At 30.6% G+C, this 26003-nt stretch overlaps 1 protein-coding gene across 2 annotated transcripts; it reads right to left on the bottom strand.

The window, feature by feature from the left end:
- Positions 1-749: 749 nt before the first annotated feature.
- LOC148306158 (kynurenine/alpha-aminoadipate aminotransferase, mitochondrial-like) lies at positions 750-25369 on the bottom strand. 2 transcript variants are annotated; one of them, XM_088265537.1, is made up of 8 exons: positions 25007-25369; positions 11514-11682; positions 10696-10885; positions 8710-8970; positions 7151-7330; positions 4032-4238; positions 2535-2715; positions 750-1119 (listed from the first exon to the last, which is right to left on the bottom strand). In XM_088265537.1, the coding sequence occupies exons 1-8, from the start codon at positions 25272-25274 to the stop codon at positions 1100-1102; spliced, it is 1476 nt and encodes a 491-aa protein (XP_088121663.1). In that variant the 5' UTR covers positions 25275-25369; the 3' UTR covers positions 750-1099. The 2 variants fall into 2 exon arrangements, with proteins under 2 accessions (XP_088121663.1, XP_088121664.1); XM_088265538.1 differs by lacking the exon at positions 25007-25369 and adding an exon at positions 17258-18246.
- Positions 25370-26003: the final 634 nt, after the last annotated feature.

Raw genomic sequence — 26003 nt, 5'->3', positions numbered from 1 at the left:
GTAAATATTAATTATATATATGGTAGCCATCTATGCTTGCAGCGCGCTATTTTCGTCTCTATGTATATTCTATGCTGTTGTAGCGTCAGCGTTGTTTCAACGATGCACCCTTTAATGTGTTTTTTTTGTTCATATGTAATATAGTAATTTTATTCTAATACAATTTAACTTAAAGCTATCAACACTAAAATTGAAAAATACCATTCATAATATTCGGTGATACCTTTCATATTGAAATTGTTCGACATCGAAAGATGATGATAGTCTGTCTACTATATTATCTATGGGTATATAAATGTATACATTTATGTGTGTGTGTATGTGTGTGTGTGTGTGTGTGTGTGTGTGTGTGTGTGTGTGTCAAAAATAATAAGATAGAAATATGTATGAAATAAGTGTGGGTATTTACAGATCACCTAAAAACATTTTTTTTAATTAACTGATTTCCTAATTATTCATTGGCTGGTTGATGTGATCACGTTGTGTTCTGTGTAATATTTGCCATTTTCGTGAAAAAAACACCTTAAGAGAACCTTACTTTTCACATAAAAATATGAAATATATATATATATATATATATATATATATATATATATATATATATATATATATATATATATATATATATATATATATGTTTATATATATATATATATATATATATATATATATATATATATATATATATATATATATATATATATATATATATATATATATATATATATATATATTTATACATATATACATATGCACATGCATTTCATCTTACTTATAACTTAAATATCTTGATACTTGTATTTTTTTAGATCTACCAATGAATTATACAAAACAAATATTTTAATTTCCATAGATTTCGATAACCAAATTCAGCATTGTTTTTATCATACGATATTAACATCTTTTATTCAAATTACATAACCATGACAAAGAAGGCTTTCTTGTCTTTCTTAAGTCACGAGATTAAAATTACATTATCTGATATCAAAAATTGAATAGTTAATATCACAATAAGTAAGGCCTGAAAGTGTTATTGTATAACTATGACATGCCCCGCATATCTTGTTGCCAACTCGCTATCATTTTTTTATACTTAGTATCACTGAATCGGAACGAAATCTGTAAAAAAGAAAAATAAAGCATTAATTACATTTTTGTTTTGAACTGGCATTTCTTGGTGGAACTGCATTTTATAGAATAAAATAACAACTATATAGCTTTTCCAAATGAATTTTATTTGACTAGCGACCGGGCTTTTTTGTTAGGTTAAATTTAGGTGGCAAAAATTATATGGTTGTTATTTTATTATTTAAAAAAAACACCAATTGAAAAATAAGAAAAATTTACACAATAATTCTACACCATTGATTGCAAGAATGGAACAACTTAGAGTAGAGTGCATTGCGAGTGTTTTTGTCTAGATTTTTCAGTCATAAATTTCATGAAATTATATTAACTTTAGACATAAAGGGTAAATCCACTCACGAGTACGCATAGGCTATGAAACTTAAAAAGTTGAAGCCTGAGTAGGGTCATGGTAAACGGTGTTGCATAAGCCGTAGCTAGATTTCAGAGTCACTTGGACGTTGAGTAATTAAAAAACATATACACACATACGTAGGTACCTACAGTAATATGCTATGTAAAAGTAAACGAGGAAGATAACATAACATGAAATCATAAGGGTAATATTTTATCAATATTTCTTTATATTTCAATATCACATTTTCTAATTGAATTGAATTAAAAAGTTGAAGCCTGAGTAGGGTCATGATAAACGGTGCTGCATAAGCCGTAGCTAGATTTCAGAGTCACTTGGACGTTAGGTAATTCAAAAAAAGATTGCAAGAATTTAACATCCTAGAGTAGGATGAATGCAGTCTACTCAAGGCGTTCTCTCAAACGAATTTGAGGCAAAACGTTCTTTGAGCAAAATCAGTGTTTGATTTTTACATTTAATATATCGCTCACTCCTTTCAAGAACGTCGTAATTCAAAAATCGTTAATTTTCAGTTGTGCATGTTTTCGGAATACCCAGAAAATGGACTATATCCCAGCAAAAGAAGGCATAGTTTTAACTTAATATTTACCCGCTACAGGGCAGAAAGTGTTGTTTTTGCATTTTGAAGAAAATGTATTGTATTATTAATTTATCAAATATACTAAATATTTTTCAAATGGAGAAAAAACCTTCAGGTTTTACCTAAAAAGATCTGTTGCACAGTAAAACATCCAATAAATGGCTTGATATTTATTTATTATACACTGTATTATATTTTTAGATTTTAAAAACGTTCCCCTGAAAAATCAAGTTATTTTATTTATGACGTTCTTGAAAGGAGTGAGCGAAATATTTACTTTATTAGAGAGGTAGAAACGTTATATTTGAAATGTATTGTATATTCACCAACTATTTTATATTATTTAAATATGTATTTTGTAAAAAAAAATCAATTAAAAAAAAGAGATTATCCCGATTTGTGAACAAGTATTTGGACACAGTCAAAATGTTGTTGAATAGACGTGTTACTCACTCGCTTGTTCGGATTGCTGTTCTCTGATAAGGGCTGCCAGTCTGATGCAAGCCTCTTCCATGTCTGCAGGAGAAGCTCGACTGTACGTTGCTCGAAGGTAGGGACAAGGAACGGAAGCGGACATCATGAAGGCATGTCCTGGGGCAAAGGTGACACCCCTTGCGAACGCTTTTCTAACAATCTAGAAACAAAAAGGAAAAAAAACCTTCAATTAGCAGCAGAAAGAAGAGAAATTTATGCCTTCGAAATGTGGTATTGGAGGCACATGCTCCGAATTCCATGGACAGCTAGACGCACCAATGAGTCCGTTCGCCAGGAACTACGCTTGGATGGCTTGACTCTGGCCAATGTTTGTACCCGTTCAGTTCTTTGGACACGTTGCTCGTGGCAACGAGGATAGCCTGGAACGACTAGTTGTGATCGGTAGCCTGGAGGGGAAGAGAGGGAGAGGATGATCCCCACACGATGGAACGATCAAATTAAGGCAGCAGCAGGCACCTCGGTGGTTGGACCGCTACGTGCAACGCAGTCAACGGATAACTGGAGAGGAGTCATTGCTTCCACAATGGTACAACCCTCAGCAACGAGGAATAAGACGGAGAAGAAGAAACGAAAAATATGCATTGGATTCAAGGGTCTTCTGAAAGGTCTTGCCACATTTTCGAGTCTGGTATATAAGCTCTTGGTTTCTTTTTACACCCATCCATTTAAAAAATATATATCATTTTTTTAAATCAGGCCAACTTCAATTTCAGAATTTCATTATTTTAGGTCGGGTTGTGGTCCCGTGGTTAGTGTCACTGACTCTTAAGTCAGAGTTTCTCGGTTCGAGCCCACTCTACCACAATTTGATACCTATTTCTATTAATGAGCCGCTGAGTCTCACAGAAATAGTATGAAATTGAAATATTTGTGGAAATAATAAGAACACAAATATTTCCCTTATAAAAATAATAAAAATAAAAACTCGAGATGAAGCATCTATCGCCTAGTATGAAAGAAGGTCTGAGCATCCCAGGGCTTACGACCTGACATTTGGGTAGCTTAAAAGTAAACACTTGTGTAACGTTTACCATTCAGTACATTATTGAACATCAATTTTGCATAATTTTTTTGGAACTTGTTTATATGCAATGGTCTAGGATCCTTTTAATATGTTTAAAATTTATAAAATTAAACTACTTTGTTTTAATCACTTTTCTTATTGTAAGTACACTTTAACCTACCGGTTTCGACAAGAACCTTGTCATCATCAGGGTTTATTAAATTCTAAAACATTAAAATACTCATTATTAATTACATTCCCTTACCAAAAACTTCCACACACTCACAATAATAAAAAAGTGGTTAAAACAAAGTTGTTTAATTTTATAAAGTTTATAAAATTTGCCACAAACAAACATTCAAGCAAAGCATTGAAGAAACTTTTAATATGTGGCTACAATTAAACAGATTTTCGTTTTTAATCACAAATCCTTCGTTTTAGGTACAACTTACCATATCGTAAACATCGGGCACATTCTTCACACGAATCCAGACGAACATGCCAGCCTGAGGAGCTTCCCATTCTGCTAGTCCTGTGAGATGTTTGGACATGTAGCTAAGAAGGAGGTCTCTCTTGTGACGGTAGAACTCCTGCGCCTTGGTCAGCTGGTTCTGTAAGCCATCCACTCCCCATTCTTCTAGCAACCTGGCAGCAATCATCTAAAACAAATAAATATATATAAATGTATAAACATATATATATATATATATATATATATATATATATATATATATATATATATATATATATATATATATATATATATATATATATATATATATATATATATATATATATATATATATATATATATTTATATTATATTGGCATAAATTATATAGGTACATTTATATTTCAATTTTAAACAAATTTTAAAAATAAATATTTTGCAGAGACCCACCAAGCCACCTTGTGTGTCTTGTCGGTGGAGTTCTTATTGAATACATTTTTCATTGTTTTTAACCATTTTAATACAAAAGAGAGAGAAAATTAAGAATACGTACATTTTTAAATTTTCATGAAATTAACTCTTGATCATTTACCCATTCCTTTATTTTACCTTTGTTCCATATTTTATTTTGACCTCTAATATCCGTCGTCAACAAATTAAAAATGTTCGGAATGATATATTGCAGTGTTCGACTTCCATATTTATTATTAATTCTTGGGGCCATCAAACCTTCGTGGTATGTAAATGGTTGTGTACTAAAAGATTTCGATATTTTTTTTATAAAGAAGTTATATTAAAATAATGGCAGAACTGATGCTGCTAGAGGCATTTAAGATGTGAAGCTATAGGCAACATTTTGAGAGTATCTAGATACTTGTTCACAAATCTGGATTACCTCCAACTATAGGAATTATCTTTCATATTATTATTATGACATTTCAACATACATAGATGAAAAAGAATATGGAAGTCTGGGTATTTACAAGGGATTCTAGCTCGATTCGGGCAAATCATACGATGGATTAATACAAGTCATCAACAAATAATTAGTTTGATAAAATAAATAATTTTCTTTGTTATTTACTAGATTTATTGAAAAAATACCTTTTTAGAGGTCAACAGCAAAATCGTCATTAATTAAACATGCTGATAAAATTTATCATGTGTGTGAATGTACTTTTAGCTAAAACCAAATGTGGAATAACGATAAATATTTTATCGGTATATATTTTATTATCATAACTTCAAAGATTTTAAACAGGAAGTCAGCTAAATCATATCTAGGACATTTCCAGACACGTGGAATGAAAACAAAGAAAAGTAAAACACTGGCCAACAATTTACAACTTTTATTTTATTACTGGCATGAAAATACTTGATCTTTATGCACTTTGCATAGCTAAATTAAAAAACGAAAGCAAAAAATGTAGCATGTCAGATTTTTTAGCTATGGATATTTTTCATTCTGATATTGAGTAAAGTTTATCTTATTATTTATGTATAAACGTATAACAATAAAAAAAACCCTTGTCTGCACCCCAATGGTGCATAGGGCACTGCGTCATATAAACGCAGTGTTATCTGGATCGTTTACATATGAAGGAAAGGTGATCAGCCCTCCGCTCCAGGTACCAGTCCAGGGTAATATTGAATAAATATGACAGTGAAAAAATCACTTATATTTATTTTACCCCCCTCACCCGGGACCTCCAGAACGGTAGCTGACCATTACACTACGGAGGCTGACAATATTATTTATGTATAAACGTATACAAACATATAATGCTATCGTATTCAATATTAATATGTTAATATATTTCATATTATTTTTTGACATCTCATCAAAGATGAAGAAGAATATGGAAGTCTGGGCATTTACGGGGCTGACGACATGTCTCTAGTGAAGTTCTAGTGATTCAAGAACAAGGTTTCTAAATTGGTTCATGTATATAGAATCACTTAAACCAGCCTATGACGGTCGTTAGCCCCGTAAATGCCCAGACTTCCACATTCTTCTTCATCTTTGATGAGATGTCAAAAAATAAGATGAAAATAACTCCTGCAATTGGAGATAATCCAGATTTTGTGAACAAGTATTTGAACACACTCAAAATGTTGTTAATATATTTCCACTGTTACTCCATAATTATCTATACTTTTTTGAATCCCTTAGACCTTAGACTAAAACATGTCTAGATACCAACCCCTATTACGGTTTTAACGTATGGGGTCCATACAAACAATAATATGACTGTAATAATAATACAGTATTAGTATTTGTGTTTACCAATATGTGTGTAGTGTGTCCTTGTGAGCGTATGTGTATATATCGCTCACCCCTTTCAAGAACGTCATAAATCAAAAATCGTCAATTTTCAGTTGTGCATGTTTTCGGAATGCCCAGAAAATGTACTATATCCCAGCGAAAGCGGCATATTTCAAACTTAATTTTTACCCGCTACAAGGCAGAAAGTGTTGTTTTTGCATTTTGAAGAAAAGGTATTGTTTAATTATTTTTTTAAATATACTAAATATTTTTCAAATGGAGAAAAAACCTTCAGGTTTTACCTCAAAAGATCTGTTGCACAGCAAAAAGTTCAAAAAATGGCTTGATATTTATTTTTAATACATTTTATTATATTTTTTAACTTTAAAAACGTTCTCCTGAAAAATCAAGTTTTTTGATTTGTGACGTTCTTGAAAGGAGTGAGCGATATATGTAGTGTGTCCATGTGAGCGTATGTGTGGGCGAGTGTGTTTAAAAAACCTTCAGGTTTTACCTAAAAAGATCTGTTGCACAGCAAAAAGTTCAAAAAGTGGCTTGATATTTATTTTTAATGCATTTTATTATATTTTTAAACTTTAAAAAAGTTCTCCTGAAAAATCAAGTTTTTTGATTTATGACGTTCTTGAAAGGAGTGAGCGATATGTGTAGTGTGGCCATGTGAGCGTATGTGTGTGTGAGTGTGTTTGTTTGCGAACGAATGTTTGTTATATACCATGTATCTATTTGCGAAGACCTATAATTGGCTTTGTATTAATTGTTTTCTTTACTATCATGTATTAGTAGCTGTTGGTTTTCCAATAAAATAAAAAAATATATAAAAAATTGTGACAAACCTGTACGAGTGTGGAGCTGTGCAAGTAAGAAGCCTGCATATGAAGCTCGATGAGATGGATCAGGGGAGTTGGTCCAGTCACCCATCCAGCCCGAAGTCCAGAGCTCAGTACTTTGGATAGGGAATCAAACCGAAGGACCCTGCCTTCCACGTCGTGGGACAAGAACGTCTTGGGCTGTTCCTGTAATCATGAAAAAGAATAAGAGAGATTCGAAGTTTGTGTAGATTAAAAATTTTGCTTAGATTATTTATTTAAGAGACAGATTTTAGCTACTTTTTCTTGTAGTAAATGTTTGCTAACTTTTTACTTTTTCATCTTTTTTATGTTTTAAGTTATAAACTTTATTTTAAAAAAAATAATAAAAATTTTTGTTTTCTGATAGTCAAGTATTTTTTGTATTTTATATTAACACTATTATTCTAGTTCTACTTATAATACCTATACCCTTATACCCTTTACTGTGACCTAACTTATATTGTATACCCACACACAGGCCATGCCTTTGTAGGATCTTTTTGTATTAATTTTTATATTTTATTCATATTTTTTTGTATTTGAATTAATGTCATGTAATGCAAAAGAATTTAAAATTAAGAAAAAAAGAGGGACGAAGATAATAAAAAAGAAATTATGAAAAGGAATTAGAATAATTTAGACAGATTTAGAAAGAATAATACGGATGGAGAGAGTGCATCAAAAAAAAATAGGAACATCAATACAAAATTTGCACCAAAAAGCTTCTGTTTTGTCCAATATGTACAGTGTCGTTGACTGAGCTTCAATTGGTAATATAGATATTGATGGTTTGTTTGTGGTAAAAACTTATAAAATGTAACGAGGTCTCATACCTTATTGTATGACCTAAATATATAATGATGCATGAACTAAAAATAAATAAATATAACTAACTATCCCTCCTTCCCTAATCTCCCCTTTTCCTTTGCATTCTTTATTATCATCAATTTGTAATTTATGTTTTTTTAAATTAAATTTCTCAATTCTATCCAATTTATTTATTTTCAATTAACATATACTTTACAAACTAAAAAATTTAAAACGTATGCATTACATACATACAATACATACAAATATCTATAATATGCAAGAACTAATGTATAAGTTTTATACTATCCACTGACACTTCGTGATGGAATTGCATTTTTAATTTATTATTAGATTAAAACTAATATTTTTAGCTTTTTCCACTTTTTTTATTTGACCAGCGACCGGGTTTCGTCGTTACCGACACCACCGGACACCAGTCTTATGATGTCGGTAACGACGAAACCCGGTCGCTGGTCAAATAAAAAAAAGTGGAACAGCTAAAAATATTGGTTTTAATCTAATAATAAATTAATGTATAAGTACTATCTACCCTCTGATTGCAAACCGCTATATAAGGTATCAAACGTTTTGATCAATATCAATAGTCTATTTTGGTTGGTTGGAAGTTATTTCTTTTGACCAAAACCCGCCAATGTACTTATTTATTTTCTGTTCTTGAAGTTTAAATAAATAAATAAATACATTATAACCCTCCAATTAAAATAGCATATTACCTCAGCGAAACACAGGAAGTGATATGGATCATCCTCCAAAATGAGGAAGTCGTATTCACAAGCAATGTCGTAGATTTCCTGTCTTCTGGCGTTTGGGAGGACTGTTCCTGTAGGATTGTTTCCGGTTGGATTCACGAACAGGACTTTGGGCATTGTAAAAGAGTTGGTCCTGCACTTTTCCAAAACATCACGGAGGTCTTCGGGATTCAACCCGTATTTGTCTTGCTTCACTTCCAGGAGTCTTGGTTGATAAGGCTTCAGCTAAAATGGATTTGAAAAATATTATAAAATAAAACCCTGATTATGACAAGGTTCTTGTCATTAAATGTTAAACATGAACATGTGTAACCCTGATGATGACAAGGTTCTTGTCGAAACAGGTTAGAGTAAAAGTACCAATAAAAAGTGATTAAAAGCAAATTAATATTATTTAATAAAGTTTATAAAATGGAGGTCCCGGGTTCGATTCTAAAGGTGGGTAAAATAAATATAAGTGATTTTTTCACTCTAATATTTATTCAATATTACCCTGGACTGGTACCTGAAGCAAAGGGCTGATCACCTTTCCTTCATGTGTAAACGATCGAGATAACACTGCGTTTATATGACGCAGTGCCCTATGCACCGTTGGGGTGCGGATAAGGGTTTCATAATTATAAAATGTGCCACAAAGTATCTACGAAAAACATTCAAGTAATTGAAAATTTATCTTTGTAAAAATATGTTTATGTTCAGTGATTTTTCTCATTATTTTTTATTTATTTCATTATATACATAAAAACAATTTTAATTTGCTATAATATGTCTTCACTGGGTATTCTAGTGTCAAAGGCACATTTAACATTTAAGAAAATGCATGAACCCTGGGATGCTTAGAATTCCATTTTCATTCATATAAAAACGATAAATAAACGTCTATAAAATCTGACATACAAATTTTCAAGGTTAAAATGCGTCGTATTAAATAAAATATTGTTATATCTCTCGTGGACGAGATAAGATTGCAAAGACAAACATTGAATCACCGAAAAAAATCGTAAAAATAATTCTGAAACCAGTTTCCTCAATGTTGAATTTGACCAAAAACTGCGTAGAAGGTGGTGGAATGGAAAAGATAAGTCATTTTTGTGTGTCTCCAAATCCTTGTTGGCAAATCTGGGTTTCTCTATTGAGGAATTATTTTTACATTCCGACATCTCAACAAAGATGAGGAAGAATATTGAATTGCCTATACCCAAATTAACCAGCTGGCTGACATTTATAAAATAGAACCCTTTTGGGGATCCAAAATAAATTATCTTAAAAAATACTTTATGGAAAAATATAATACGTGTAGTGTTTAGTCATATTTTGTTTTTACCTTACGTTTTTTATATTTTTTCATTTATTTCTTTTAAATGTGCTTCTTTTGCCTATTTATTGTACCTGTTTATTGTTTTTATATTTTGTCATGTATTAGTTTTGGTTATTTAAAAAAATGGAACTTTACTATTTGTGTTCCAGTCTTGTTAACTTTAATCCCATGTCCCAAAATGAGAAATATAAATTACTCATCGGGAACAACATATATATGACTGTAATGTTTTGAATGTATGTAATGTTTTGAAGAAAAAAAATCTGATGAAGAATTTGTTGAAGAAGTTGGAATATGGAGGTCAGAAGAGATTTCAAAATGTAAAATAAACTCTTAAATGGAGAATTTTTTTTTATTTATTATTTATTAGTCTTTTTAGATAATTTTTGTATAAAACCACTCACCGAGATTTAAATCTACCGTTTTCGAGACGTATCCGTCTCTTCATCAGGATAATTGCTACACCAGGATGCAAACAATACTGCACCTCAGTATAGCATGATTCACACACTTACGACCACTCATAATATTAATCCCAGATCCACATCACATAAATACCTAGACTCTACATTCTTCTTCATCTTTGTGGAGATGTCAAAATACATTAATTATTAGCGAATACTTTTACTTACGACGATTAGGTTACCAGAATACAGGGGGCTAGGGACTAATACAGGATCTCCCCTGTTGACCAGCATCTCCGTGGATTTGTAGATGCCGTCCTGAGAGCCGGAAGTGACAATGATATCCTTGTGTTCCCAGTCTGGGGGGTCGTGGAAGCGGTACTGGATCTCCCTTAAGATCTTCAGTAGTCTTGGCAGACTGGAATAAAATAAAATAAACCAATAAACTTCAGTAAAACATTACATGCTTTATTTATGATTTAGCTTAGACCTCAATAAAAATGTTTCTATATGATCAGCAGCTGTTCCTTTAAAGGCAAAATAAAGAGTTTACGCATCCATGGAAGCCTGGGGGTAACAAACATAAATAGGAAGGTAGAGGTAAGACAACTGAGATGGTATCAGCATACAGGACGCAGAGAACCAGAGCATGACGTAAACCAGGCAATAGCAATGGATCTTCCTCAAAAGATATGTAGAGGAAGACCAAAAAATTCATGGATGCTGCAAAGAGAGAACATGGTCCGAAGACATGGCCTAGGTGACGTTGTCCATGACAAAAGGACCTACAACCTGAGGAGCTGAGACGAGAGTTGACCCCAAGAGTCTACAAAGACGATAAGTTGGGATGTAGCCTGGAAGAAGAAGAAGCCATTCCTAAATGCAGTTCACTTGTTCTGATAATAGAATTTGACGCAATGTAGGTGTTACTACTTCTATTACTAAAGTTTGAATTGTGAATGGAACGTCACACTCTTCTGTCCTGACATACACTCCTAGCTTCCTTCACATCAAATCTATGTAATGTGATAGAAATCGATAAATACCCTTGAGATGGGATGTACTGCAGAGCGTTGGCCAGTTCCTTGTCTTTCAGAATCACTTTGGTTCCATCCTTCAGGGTGACGCTAACTTCAGAGAAAGGGAATAGGGTTTCGTTGGGCATTCCTTCTCCGAGCGATATCAATTTGTTCCCAGCTTTGTACGACATCTTTGCTAAAAATAAGAAAAAAAAATATTTAAACATCTTTTGCTTTGATACGAAGAGATAATAGAAGTTCAGACTTGCTCAGGCATTTAGGAGGTTTCGACCTCCCTTATCGAATTTTCAATTAAAAATTGTCAAGGATGTTTTAATGTCTTGAAATCATACAAATCTTTTGTTTTTCTTCTTTAAAATGGAGTCTTAAAGAAGAATGAACGGTTTTCAACGGGTTTTTATTCGCTAATAAAGATATGCCATATAAATCACAAGACAATCTGTTATATTCTTATTGAAATCTGTAGAAAAATTATATCTCAAATACTCCTTTCAAGAAAGTCATATATCAAAAATCGTCAATTTTCGGTTGTGCATGTTTTCGAAATGCCCAGAAAATGTATTATATCCCAGCGTATGCGGCATATTTTTAACTTAATATTTACCCGCTACAGGGCAGAAAGTGCTGTTTTTGCATTTTTAAGAAAAAGTATCGTTTAATTTTAATTTTTTTAAATATACAAAATATTTTTCAAATGCAGAATAAACATTTAGGTTTTACCTAAAAAGATCTGTTGCACGGTAAAAAGTTCAATAAGTGGCTTGATATTTATTTTTAATACAATTCATTATATTTTTAAACTTTAAAAACGATCTCTTGAAAAATCAAGATTTTTTTATGTATGACGTTGTTGAAAGAAGTGAGCGCTATGTGATCACTTTTTACACTTGTGTCACGTTCACCATCTTCCCCATCATTTTTTAATTTTATTTTTTAATTTATTTGTTTATTTATACGCCACAAGGGCCTTTTGAATATAAAAACAAAATTGAATTGGACATTTGAATATAAAAACAAAAAATAACAGTGCGTTTTTATTAAATAATACACAAAAATATTGATATACAGTTATTTATATAACAATTTGTAAATAAATTGACTGGTCAAATTATAAGCTGTAATAATAAAAATGAAAATGATATTTTCTGGCGTTTCTCATGTATGTGATTATAATCCAGGATTCGGATCTCACATACTAATTTCTGCTCGATAACAAGCTTCTTTTCATTTCACCAATAGATGTCTCTAGTGAAGATCTAGTGATTCAAGAACAGTGTTTCGAAAGTGGTTCATATATATATATATATATATATATATATATATATATATAGAACTTCCATGTTGTTAATAATGGGTAGAATTGGTGAATGTTGCACGTGTGTAAAGTGATCACTTAAAACACCCTATGACGGTCGTCACCCTCTTAAATGCCCAGACGTCCATATTCTTCTTCATCTTAGATGAGATGTCAAAAAATAAAATGACAAATTTTATTCATTACTTTTTAAAGAGATATCAATCCCAAAAAATGTATTACGATGTCTCAATTAAACGATTAGAGGGAAAAACACGTAAACAATATTGTTTAAATATTTTATTGAAAAAAATATATTGCGATAAAAACTAAGTGCAGATAAAAATTCATCGGACGATAAATCCTTCTATAGGCTACAATGTCAAGTTTAAGAAGTTCAATTGATAAAAACTTAAAACGTTTAAATAATTTTACCTTGTTATATTATTTATAAGATAAGATGGATTGACTTATCTAGATTTACATTTTTTTACATCTCAACATAGATGAAGAAGAATTTGGATGCCTAAGTATTTACAGGCCTTAGGTAGTTTGGATTAGTTTCTGTGACGTCATTCGTTGCCAACTTACGAAAACAACGTATTTACGAAGGCGAATTTTCCAAAATAAAATGATGAATGAAAATTTTGATTATATCGGCTGTTTTATATATACAAAACGAGTCTAATACAATCCTTTATAGGTTGAGTATGTTAAATTAGATATAACTCCCGTCTGAAAATGATCCATTGCATTATTTATACGGGGATTTGAAATCAAAAATAATATGTTACATTTTCAAAGCTTTGTCATAATATGTTACATTTGTCAATGTCATTGAGATGACATTACAACCACAATAATTAATTTATAATTTTAATAAGTAATTACAAAAGTCTAGAGGTCTTATCAATACTTGTGATTTATCGCCAGTTATGTAAAATAAATCATAATTATTGTACTAAAGTCATAATAATAATAATACTAATTTACTTACATATTTAAACTAATGTAAGTAAATTATAAATAATACACATGTTTTTTACCACTTTTCAAATACTTGAAAGTGGTCACGTCAGGAATCGGAATAATCGGCGGGTATGTATGATGAGATGGAAGAATGTGGAAGAGGCGAAAAATAAAAAAAAGAGGTGATTTTTACTCTCTGCCTAACCCTGCGGGGAGTTGCGTGATGGGTAGAATTACAGTGGTCATGTCAATCATGATAAGTGAACACTAGTTTTCAATTTTTTTCCAGCAGAATTTCTTCTTATATTAGTCATCAAAATATTAGAACTCAATAAAGTAAAAAATTAAATACTAGTTTTTTTTCCAATTGAGCATTATATTATGTTTTTAACGACTAGTTTTGGAAGCTACAGATGCTTCCAGCTACGGGTTTGAATATAAACTGCCAGATATTATTAACAGTCAATTTTGTTTATATTTGAATCACAACATGAATGTCGAAAAAATCAATATAAAAACTGAATAATAAAAGTAAAAATTAAAAATGTAAAATCGAACATACAAAAATGATCTTTTTCAAATGAAAAATAAACCAACCAGTTAATTAACATACGTTACAATAGATTTTCCTATAAATTAATAATAAATATTTTACACGGTGATAATTTGAATTAAATTTGATTTAATTAAATACTTTATACAAATTAAATAAAACGGTCACAAATTTGTATCAACACTGGCAGTCAAAAATTTGTATCACTTGACAAACGTCATCTTTTCCACTTAATAGAAAAATTATTAAGATTTTAATTACTTTTTTAAAAAGTTATTCAAAAACAAAAAAGTTGATTAATTTTCTTAATTTTTTAAAAATATGATTGACGTTATTTGCAAAAATTAAAATATATTTCGATTGGATAATAATTTTTGCGCCACCCTGTAATATTTGATTCTGTAAATATTATTTGTTCATCGTTAGAAACATGATACCATATTAATAATGAAATATTTTAACAGATAATGGGTAGTCCTTGAAAATAAACCCAATTAGATAAACATTAATACGCACCCAACTATTTTACTCTTAAGCTGATAAACCCAGGTTTGTGAACAAAGATTTCGACACATTCAAAACATTGTGAATAAAAGAACTAATCAAATTATAATTTTCTCTTATTTTATCATATATATCGTAGTCATACAGGAGAAAGTGACCAAGTGCATTGTTTAACAAAAACGTGTTCATTGACTATTTGCTATCTTACTAGCTTAATATTGCCCTGAAAAAATCCCAAAGGATTTTAAACTTGGAAGTATAATATATTGACTTGGTAAAAATGACTAACTGCATTGATGTTTATTTTCTTGCCAAGCAAAAGTGACTTAAAATGCCCTCCGGAACATTTTACGTTTTGGTAGTTGGTCACTTTCTCCTGTACGACTACGATATTGTGTGTGATAATGATGCTGAATGCATCGAAACACGTGTCTCATTTATTTTAAGAAATAGTGGTATTTACCTTGAAAAATTCATATTTTATTGAATAAAAGCATTGTTTACTTTCTGGTATGGTAATATGACTCTTTCATTACCATTCATCGTTCACATTGTGTAATACCACTTAAAAACACTAATTCATGACTACCGGTTTCGGAATAATTATTCCATCGTCTGGTCAAATGTAGTCTACATTTTAGAGGTAAATAAATGTTTAATCATTTTTCAATTCATTTGATAATTTGTTCACAATATAAATATTTTATTCTTTTTTTGACATCTCATCAAAGCTGAAGAAGAATATGGAAATCTGGGCATTTACGGGGCTGACGACCGTCATAGAAAAATAACTCATACGATTTAAGATAATACAGATTTGTGAACAAGTATTTGGACACACTCAAAATGTTGTAAGTATTATAGGTGTCCCAACTTAAGATGAAACATCTATCGTTCCTCTTTATATGAAAGAAGATTGAAGTCTGAGCATCCCACGGCTTACGACCTGGCATTTGGCTGACCTAAGTAATTGCTCAATTAGAATTGATAAGATATGAAATTCTCAACAACAAAAAAATCATTTAATTGAACATAATTATTTGCTTAGGAATAATGTTATTTTGATTAAAAACGTCATAAATAATATCTTGTTTTTTTGGGATATTATTTTGATGTTTTTTTTTTAATAGTGATTATATTTGATAGCATTTTTGATTCTTGTTTTTCGAGTGTGTCCGATAACGTTACAGCGTCACAGTTATAATCGCAGCCAATCAAATCGCGATATTTTTCCTGTTATTTCGAAATACCCTATCCATTTAAATTGTTTACGCTTAGATAAAAATATTGTTTATACGTATTTTGACGTCTCAAGATAGATGACGAATAATATGGAAGTCTGGGTATTTACAGGGTTTATGACCTGTCATAGATGATTACGTGATCACTTTACACATGTGCAGAGAGCTTTTATTGATCAAATACCTATCGGGTAAATATGATGTCGGGTTGTGGTCCCGTGGTTAGTGTCGCGGACTCTCGAGTCAGAGTTTAAAAACAGGTATCAAATTGAGTTCAAACCCACTCTACCACAACTTGATACCTATTTTTAATAAGAAGCCGCTTAGGCTCACAGAAATAGTATGAAATTTAAGTATTGTGTAAATAATAAAAACGCAAATATTTCTCTTTTAAAAAAATACATTTTTATTCGGATGCATGCAAGATCCTAACCGAATTATTTTACGTACTGGGAAAAGCCTGAAAACAGTAATTTTCATCTATGTCGAGATATCAAAAATGTAAAAATAACTCCGAAATAATGATTTGTGAACAAGTATTTGGACACCCTCAAAATATTGATGTTTAAATACACACATTTGATTTATTTAATATTTTTATTTCGGAAAATCACATAAATGTTTTGAAACATCGAGTTATACACATTTATGAGTTTAACAAAGAAGTTTTAAACATATATACTATATATATATAAATATATATATATATATATATATATATATATATATATATATATATATATATATATATATATATATATATATATATATATATATATATATATATATATATATATATATATATATATATATATATATATATATATATATATATATATATATATATATATATATATATATATATATATATATATATATATATATATATATATATATAAAAAATATATAAATATATATATATATATATATATATATATATATATATATATATATATATATATATATATATATATATATATATATATATATATATATATATATATATATATATATATATATATATATATATATATATATATATATATATATATATATATATATATATATATATATATATATATATATATATATATATATATATATATACTTATATAGTTATAAATCGTGAAGATAAATTCGTTTTTAAGATGAAGTACACATCATTTAAAATATAACCTATTCAACTCACTCAATGTCCTGGTTATGGAAGGCTCTCTAAGCAACGAGTTCCTGCTTATAAACTTGGTGTAATCCTTGATTCTTCTTTTATTATAAGTAGTCTCAGCGATAGGCTCTTCCATAACTTCAACTTGGTTAGGAACAGCAGAAGACGAGAAAGCATTTCCGGATCTTTTTAGGAAACCCTCAAAATTCGCAAGAATTACACCTTCGCTAGCCCTTATGGCACTCTTGGTACAATACAAACCCTTTGAAAACATTTTCAATTTTCTTATGACAATCTCCACTTTTTCACAAATAGTCTTAAAATCACTAAATTATATCCAAAACACTTTTATTTTAAACTTAAACTTTTTAACTTATTTTACATTCGAAACGTCTTCGCTGTTAAATATGAATAAAATAATTGGTGAAATTATCAATCATTGCGTCATATATCGTGCGTTTATTGCAACCGTTTAAACTTGAACTTGTGATTTGAATGAAATCGCGTATTTTTATGTTACGCATCTGATTTTAATCTGGTGTCAAGATATGTATATATATCTTGTGGGAATTTTAAACAAATTAAACCTGCGATATTTTCTTGTCTTTTTTTGATTAATTGAAATTTCTTTGTTGTTGAATGTTACGAAACTTCTTGATTACGCTATTTTTTTGATATCTGAACGTAGTTGAAAAAATATAATAATCTGGGTATTTAAAGAACTTAAAACCTGTCATAGGTTGGTTTGAATGATAGATTTATACACGTGTAACATTCACAATTTTTTTATGATTGATGACAACCACACTACTCAAATTTCGGAAGTAATATTTATGTTTCAATTGATAGGTTCTTGCACATACTACTTCTTCTCCACCACCTATGGTTAGATTTTTTAAGTTTATTTTTTAATTAGCAGAGACCTTAATGAAATGCATGTGAGATTTTTCTCGAATATTTTCACATACTAAAAGACGCCTGAAACAACTTTTTTTTTCAAACACGTTTTTTGTCAAACACTTATTTTAACCACTTTTATTTATTCACAATATTTTGAAAAATAAATAAATAAATTCTTGAAGGATTTTACACACATTTTATTAAGTTGTTTTATATGAAAATTAATAATTATCAAATTAAAATAAACCATGTATAGTGTCAAAGAAGGTGCTCATTAAAACTTATTAATAATTTTTAAAATTTAAGAAATATTACTTCATTTGAGTAGAATGGTGAATATTAAATAATAATAATAAAACCCTTATCCGCACCCCAATAGTGCAAAGAGCACTGCGTCATATAAACGCAGTGTTATCTTGATCGTTTACACATGAAGGAATGGTGATCAGCCCTCCGCTTCAGGTACCAGTCCAGGGTTATATGGCGAATATTACACGTGTATAAAGTGATCACTTTTCTGATTACTCAGACTTCCATTTTCTTCTTCATCTACTTTGAGATATCAATATAAATAACTCCTAAGTTGCGACAAGCCCAGAATTCATGAACAAAGATTTAAAGACACTCTACTGTGCAATTTTTTTCTGACTGACAATTTTTTTAGTATTTATTTCACGTATTACTAAATTACAATTTGTTTTGATATGTTATGCGGTCACGTTGGCGTTTAGGTCAGAACTGATCTCACATGTGCGGAACTCCACATATAACGTACTGCCAATTCTGAATTCAGTTATTATGATTTGTCTCTTATCTTATCGCAAAGGGTTTATCGTATTTTTCGTATACCGTGCATTTTGAAATACCGGTTCAAACCAAAATCACAACAAGGTTTTACTTAATATTTACGTTTCAACGCCTTGATCTGTAACTGAAAATTAAACGTAGTTTTCAGTATTATTAAGGGCAGCGGTGGGCTGTATAGGGCTCGCGCAAGCCCCTTGTTAAATTTGACTTGGGATGGCGAACCCCTTGTTAAATTAAGAGAAATTACTATTCTCTAAATAAATCAGTATATAAATGCAATTGTTGGTTTAGGTAAATGTATTACGAAACATAAAACATTGTTGCCTTTGGAAATTTCTCGAGAAATTATTATTATTTTGTATAGTTAAAACAAAATGAAGCCCCCCTTCCCCCTTCACTAGCGAGCCCCTTGTTAAAAAATTTACAGCCCGCCCCTAATTTAGGGGATGCGATCTTAATAAAAGGGAACAAGAATATGGGTGTCTGGGTATGCACAGGAATTTAGGTGATCACTTTTTATTCTATCCATGAATGACAACCACACTAGTAGATTTTTTAAATAGATTAACGTTTTGTACTGACATTTCTTGGTGTAAATAAAATAACAACTGTTTAGATTTTCGACATATAATTAATTTGACCAGTGACCTGGTTTCTTCGTAACCGACGTCATCAGACTGGTTAGACAGAATCCTATGTTATATACATATCGAGGTAGGGGTTGAAAAATATGATTTTGTATATGATTTCCAACCCTGCCTTTTTGCGTTATTAACATAAAATTTGTCTAGCCTCCCACTAGTCTGTGTTCAAATTCAGTCACTGGTCAAATAAATTAAATGTGGAAAAAAATATACAGTTTTTATTTAACTGTATAGATTTAAATATATACAATATATATATATATATATATATATATATATATATATATATATATATATATATATATATATATATAACCTTGATTAGAACACATTAATTCCTTTTCGGAATTCGCGGACCACATCTTGTCAAATAATCATTCATTAAATTTTGAAGATGGGATAGAAATTTTAAATTTAAATAATAGAACTAGTCAAATTGATAATTTGGAAGTCTTAGAAATATAAAAAGCTGTTAAACAGAAATCAAATGTAATTAACAATCAAATAAACTTAAGTCAAAGTCCCATTTTTAATATTTTTCCCATAAAATCAAACCCAACCTAAACACAGTTATCACCTTTCTTGCTCTTACCCCCCTTAAAACACCATTACCTACACCCCTATCCTTATGAAACCCAATAACTTGTACACTGTTTTTTTTTTATTATACATACATATGTTTAGTCATAAATTAAACCCTGAAAAGGGCAACAGGTTGTTGCCGAAACTAGTTGGTTGTTAGTTAAAATGTGAGTGGATCAAAAAACAAAGTCTTTTTATTTCTGAAAATTATATATCAATATGATCCGCAAAGTTAATGCTTTCAATATTCAAAACTTTAATTCCAATCACTTTTTTTAATGATTGAAATGGAAATACATTTTGTAGGTTAACAGTAAAAAGCGGTATATTAAAATAATGAAAATTAATAAGAAACGATGAGATCATAGCAAGAACGATGATAAAAAAATATATGTAAAAAAGTGAATTTTAATTAGATAATTAAGAATTCTTTTGAGGTTTATGCGTAACTAGTTATCACCTCATTTGGACTTATCATATTATTTAAAATAATAACTTTATTTTTTACTTATGTAATTAATTTTTTTTTCTAATCACAAATTTTGGTAATTTAATCATAATATTTTTTGGTGGAAAAGTTATATGTAGGTATTACATAAATTAAACGGAAATATACTATCAAAAATCATAACAAAAACTGTCATACGTAATCAAAAACTGTAAATAAACACTACACCAATCTGTCTTTGCACACAATCTTCGCCTCTTCCACATTCATAATAAGTTTTTTTTTATACATGCATTTATTTTGAACCCCCTTGGAATCGAACCCAAGGTCTGCGGAACGGTAGCCTAACCCGCTTACCACTACAACTTTTTTCTTCATTTTATCTACCATTTTTCAATTATTGATTTATATGTTTTTTTTTCATTACACGATATGAAAATGCCTATTGACATAAGGGTGTACTCTTAAATATTCAATTCAGTACGCGACCGGCTGCGCGAGAAGCAACACGTAATGTCTGCGAGCAATTTATTTAAGAATTATTTTGGATTTGATTTTTTTTGTAAATATGTATGTACATGTATGAAAAAAAATCATTTTTAACCCTTTTCAAACACTCGTTTCTTTCAAAAACTAAAATTTAAAAAAAAAAAAAACAGTTTTCTAATACAAAAACGGTGTTGTAAGCAAACAAATACCTGGGTTTACATAAAATTAAGTTGTGGCTTATCGATTATCCCGCTTTAACGTTGAAATTGGTCAAACTAACTAACTAACTAACTAATTAACCATCATGCCGCTTCCCCGCAGGGGTAGGCAGAGAGAATAGAGCGCCCCACCACTCTGTCCTTGCAAACATTCTTCGCCTCTTCCACGTTCATGCATCTCGTCATACATACCCGCCGATTGTTACGACTCCTAACCTGACCACTTTCAAGTATTTGGCATACCTGATCGTGCCATGTTTTTCTCGGTCTTCCTCTGCTTCTTTTCCCACTAACATTCGCCTCATAAATTTGTTTTACCGTTCTTTCGTCACTCATTCGTTCCACATGTCCAAACCATCTCAACACACCTTTCTTAATATTATCGATAATGCTTATCTCAGCTTTGGTCAAACAGATTTTAAAAATTCCACCATATATCATGTTAGATAAGAATAGTCAATGTATTTAATAAGTCCGCCTCCGTGGTGTAATGGTCAGCGTGTTTAGCTACCGTGCTGGAGGTCCCGGGTTCGATTCCCAGGGGGGGAGGTTAAAATAAATATTAGTGATTTAACACTGTAATATTTATTTAATATTACCCTGGACTGGTTCCTGAAGCGCAAGAGTGATCACCTTGCCTTCATGTAAGTAATGATCAAGATAACACTGCGTCAATTTGATGCAGTGCCCTATGCACCATTAGGTGTGGATAAGGGTTTAAAAAAATAAAAAAAATTAAAAAAATTTAATAAATATGTCCTATTTGCATAAATATGAAGGTCTTAAAAATCTGTCTATGTTTATTTCTGATAAGAATGATCCAGTTTCATTGCCTTATCATATTATATATTGTAGGTATCTCAACTCGAGACGGATCTATTACATCATTTTTATGCGAAGGAAGGTGGAAGTCTGAGCATTAAGGGGCCTAGGGTCCGGCATTTTCCGGATCAAGCGATTACATATATATAAGTCTCAAGTCTGGGAATTTGAGTAGTGTGGTTGTCAATAATGGGTAGAATTGGTGAATGTTACACGTGTGTAAAGTGAGCCTATGACGGTCGTCAGCTCCGTAAATGCCCAGACTTCCATATTCTCCTTCATCTTTAATGAGATGTCAAAAAATAATATGAAAATAGCTCCTGTATTTGGAGATAATCCAGATTTTGTAAACAAGGATTTGAACACACTCAAAATGTTGTTAATAAGATTGATCCCTAAAAACAATACAAATGATGCAACAATGCTATGGACACAATGGATTCAACATTTTATATCAATGAAGATTTGTCATGTAGCTAAGGGGCCTAGGGTCCAGCATTTTCCCGATCAAGCGATTACATATATATAAGTCTCAAGTCAATAATGGGTAGAATTGGTAAATGTTACACGTGTGTAAAGTGATCACTTAACACCTCCTCTGCGATGGTGGGTCTGGTCAGACCCACCTTCGCGGAAAATTATTGATTACGTAATAGGTAATTTGTTTACGTCGTTTTCCTTTAGTGTAATCGTTCTTCAAAAAATTACCTACAAATTGAGATACAAACGAAAATTATTGGACCAGATTCAAATGAGTTATTTTAAAAAAAAGAACAAATAAAATATCAAAAATCATATTGAGTAAGGTCAGTTGTTCGCTATCAATGTGTTAGTGTGCCGTCTGCCGTGATTTTGAAATCCCAAAAACAAAAGCATACATTGTCAATCTTTGGCGATTGTTTCCGTTTATTGTTTTTTTTTTTATATTTGTTTTTAACTGATTTATTTGTTTACTTGTATGGCGGATTAAATATCATATATACAGACTATAAGGTAAATCTACATTTAAAAAATATTAATATTACAAAACACAGACCTTCACAATAAACTATTTTATATTTGAACGATTTCTAGTTTTATTTTTTTTAAATCTTTTCGACACTTTACCACAATGGCAGGAAAAAAATAATTATCTCATGACGAGATTGAACGACTTTTGGACAGTTCTAAAAGTGAAAGAAAAGTGAGAGAATAGTGCAGATGACAGTGATTTAGAATTCAAAAACCTTAGATTCAGAATTTGAAAGTGCAACGGAAAACGTGGTTTTATAAGAAATGTCAGTAAGTGATAAAAACATCGATTTCAACAAGAAAAGTACCGATTGTCCTCTTATTTTTTGGTAATAATTTATTGGTCAATAATAAAATTAAATATCATACCTATTATGTCTAACGAACTTGTATATAAATTTTTTATAATAATTAGTTTTATTTGGTTTCGTACAAAATTGTATTCATAATTTCTAAAACCCGCAAAATGTTTATGTAAGAAATGGCGAACTTTAAATGAATATTTACACCATTTTGGGCAATTCCGTATATATTTTTCAATGAAAATTTAAATATTTTCACTGTATTTAAAATGAATTTTAATTGCATTATGGACAAAAATTTATCTTTAAATATTAACTCAAAATCCTAGAATCATTTTGTGGTTTTTGGAGCTAACTGCCACGTTTTATATTTGAAGATAATTACTTAGTTGCATTTTGTTAATAATTCTATCTGTTATGATGTTGACTTAAAATATAGTTATAAAATTAAAAACACAAATTATTTGAATTCAGTAAAAATAAAAATGTTTACAATCACTGCTTCATTGCCAACCATGCTACATGCGCGTGTGACATGCTCCGCGGTAGTAGTGAGTATATAAATTAGTTAGTCTGTGGTAGTGAGCCGCAGCGCCCGGTCGCGTTTGGATGTAAAATTATGCGCTTGGATAATTTAATTTCAAAACTATCAAAAACTTGAAAATTCTCATACAAAACTTATGACACATTATCCTATTGCTATGTAGGCTATTTTGAATAATATATAAAATATAAAAACCCGACGAAAAACGCCTAAAAGGCGATTTCTGTACTGGGTCAGATCAGACCCACCACCGCTGGGCGCGTTTTGTTTGAGGCCATCGCGCTTTAGGTGTTAAACCAGCCTATAACGGTCGTCAGCCCCGTAAATGCCCAGACTTCCATATTCTTCTTCATCTTTAATGAGATGTCAAAAAATAATATGAAAATAGCTCCTGTATTTGGAGATAATCCAGATTTTCTCCAGTATTTGGACACACTCAAAATGCTGTTAATAAGATTGATCCCTAAAAACAATACAAATGATGCAACAATGCTATGGACACAATGGATTCAACATTTTATATCAATCAAGATTTGTCATGTAGCTAAAATATTTGTTGTTTTCGTCTTGTCATATTTCTTATATAAGACACCACTGAATCCGATAGATCTTAATAATGTCGTATTGAATATATTATTAGATTAAAACCAATATTTTTAGCTTTTCCACTTTATTTTTATTTGACCAGCGACCGGGTTTCGTCGTTACCGACATCATCAGACTGGGGTATATATATATATATATATATATATATATATATATATATATAATATATACTTAAAAATAATATATAAAAAATACAATTCTATCACGAAGTGTCAGTGGATAATATAAATCTATTAAAAAATGTATTGCTTTATCAATTTTTAGGAGATATCTAATTTAGTTTTGTATTGTATAGTCTGTATACGTTTGTGGTGCTCGTTAAGTTTGTTTTTAAGAGTGTTTGTGTCTTTTATATTTTTAATCTAAAGGGAGGCTGTTGAAATATATATTGCTTACTTACTCAGCTCTCTCAAAATTGATGGTACTCGATATTGTGAGCGAGTACTAATGAATTTCGAATAATCCTTGATCATTCTTCCACTACTTTGCTGTTTATCATTATCGATGACTTTCTCAGCTGGACTTGGAGCTGATGATGAAAAGGAAAACCTTCCACTCCTAGGAAGACCCTCAGATCCTCTGCATCCATGGGCAATCCTACTCTCGACAGCACTTGCAGAAAAGCACAAATTTTTGGACACACAGCCGACCAAAAGTTTTGAAAACATTTTAGTAAAAAATTCAATTAATTTAATTTCACTTTAGATTCAAAAGAATTGTCTTCCAATTTTTGCAAGCAGTTCTTGTTGGCGTGTCACTATGTACTGATTAAAAAAATGTAAAATTTATTGTAGCACATACAAAAAAATATTGCTTGGAGAATGATATCGAACAATTATTATTTTTGTAGTCCTCAATTAAAATTATCTACATTTTGCGAAATTTCTCCACGACAATATAATTTATTGCTCGATAAAAAATAAGTACATACCGAAAAGAATATGTGATTGCAAAGTTGGATTGAAGAAAGCTTCAATGGACATTTGGGCTATTTCGCAAAAAAACGTCACACTCAAAATGAGCTGAATACAATAACTGGTCAATGTACATATAAGCTACATTAAAATAAAAATCGGGTTTTCAGGTGTTTTCCAGTAGGTATGTATAATAAAATAATCCTGTATTATTTTTTGACATCTCATCAAAGATGAAGAAGAATATGGAAGTCTGGGCATTTACGGGGCTGACGACCGTCATAGGCTGGTTTAAGTGATCACTTTACACACGTATAACATTCACCAATTCTACCCATTATTGAAAACCACACTACTCAAATTCTTGGAAGTTCTGTATATTTGAACCAATTTAGAACCCTTGTTCTTTGTTGAAGAAAGAAAGAAAGTTGTACAACCTGCTTTCCATGACATTCAAATCCACACCCGATGGTGCATAGGGCA

The sequence above is a fragment of the Brachycentrus maculatus genome, unplaced genomic scaffold (assembly GCF_059751285.1).
Source record: "Brachycentrus maculatus isolate JH-2025_06_01 unplaced genomic scaffold, ASM5975128v1 h1tg000248l, whole genome shotgun sequence".
Taxonomy (NCBI): domain Eukaryota; kingdom Metazoa; phylum Arthropoda; class Insecta; order Trichoptera; family Brachycentridae; genus Brachycentrus; species Brachycentrus maculatus.
This window is presented reverse-complemented; position numbering and strand designations above follow the sequence as displayed.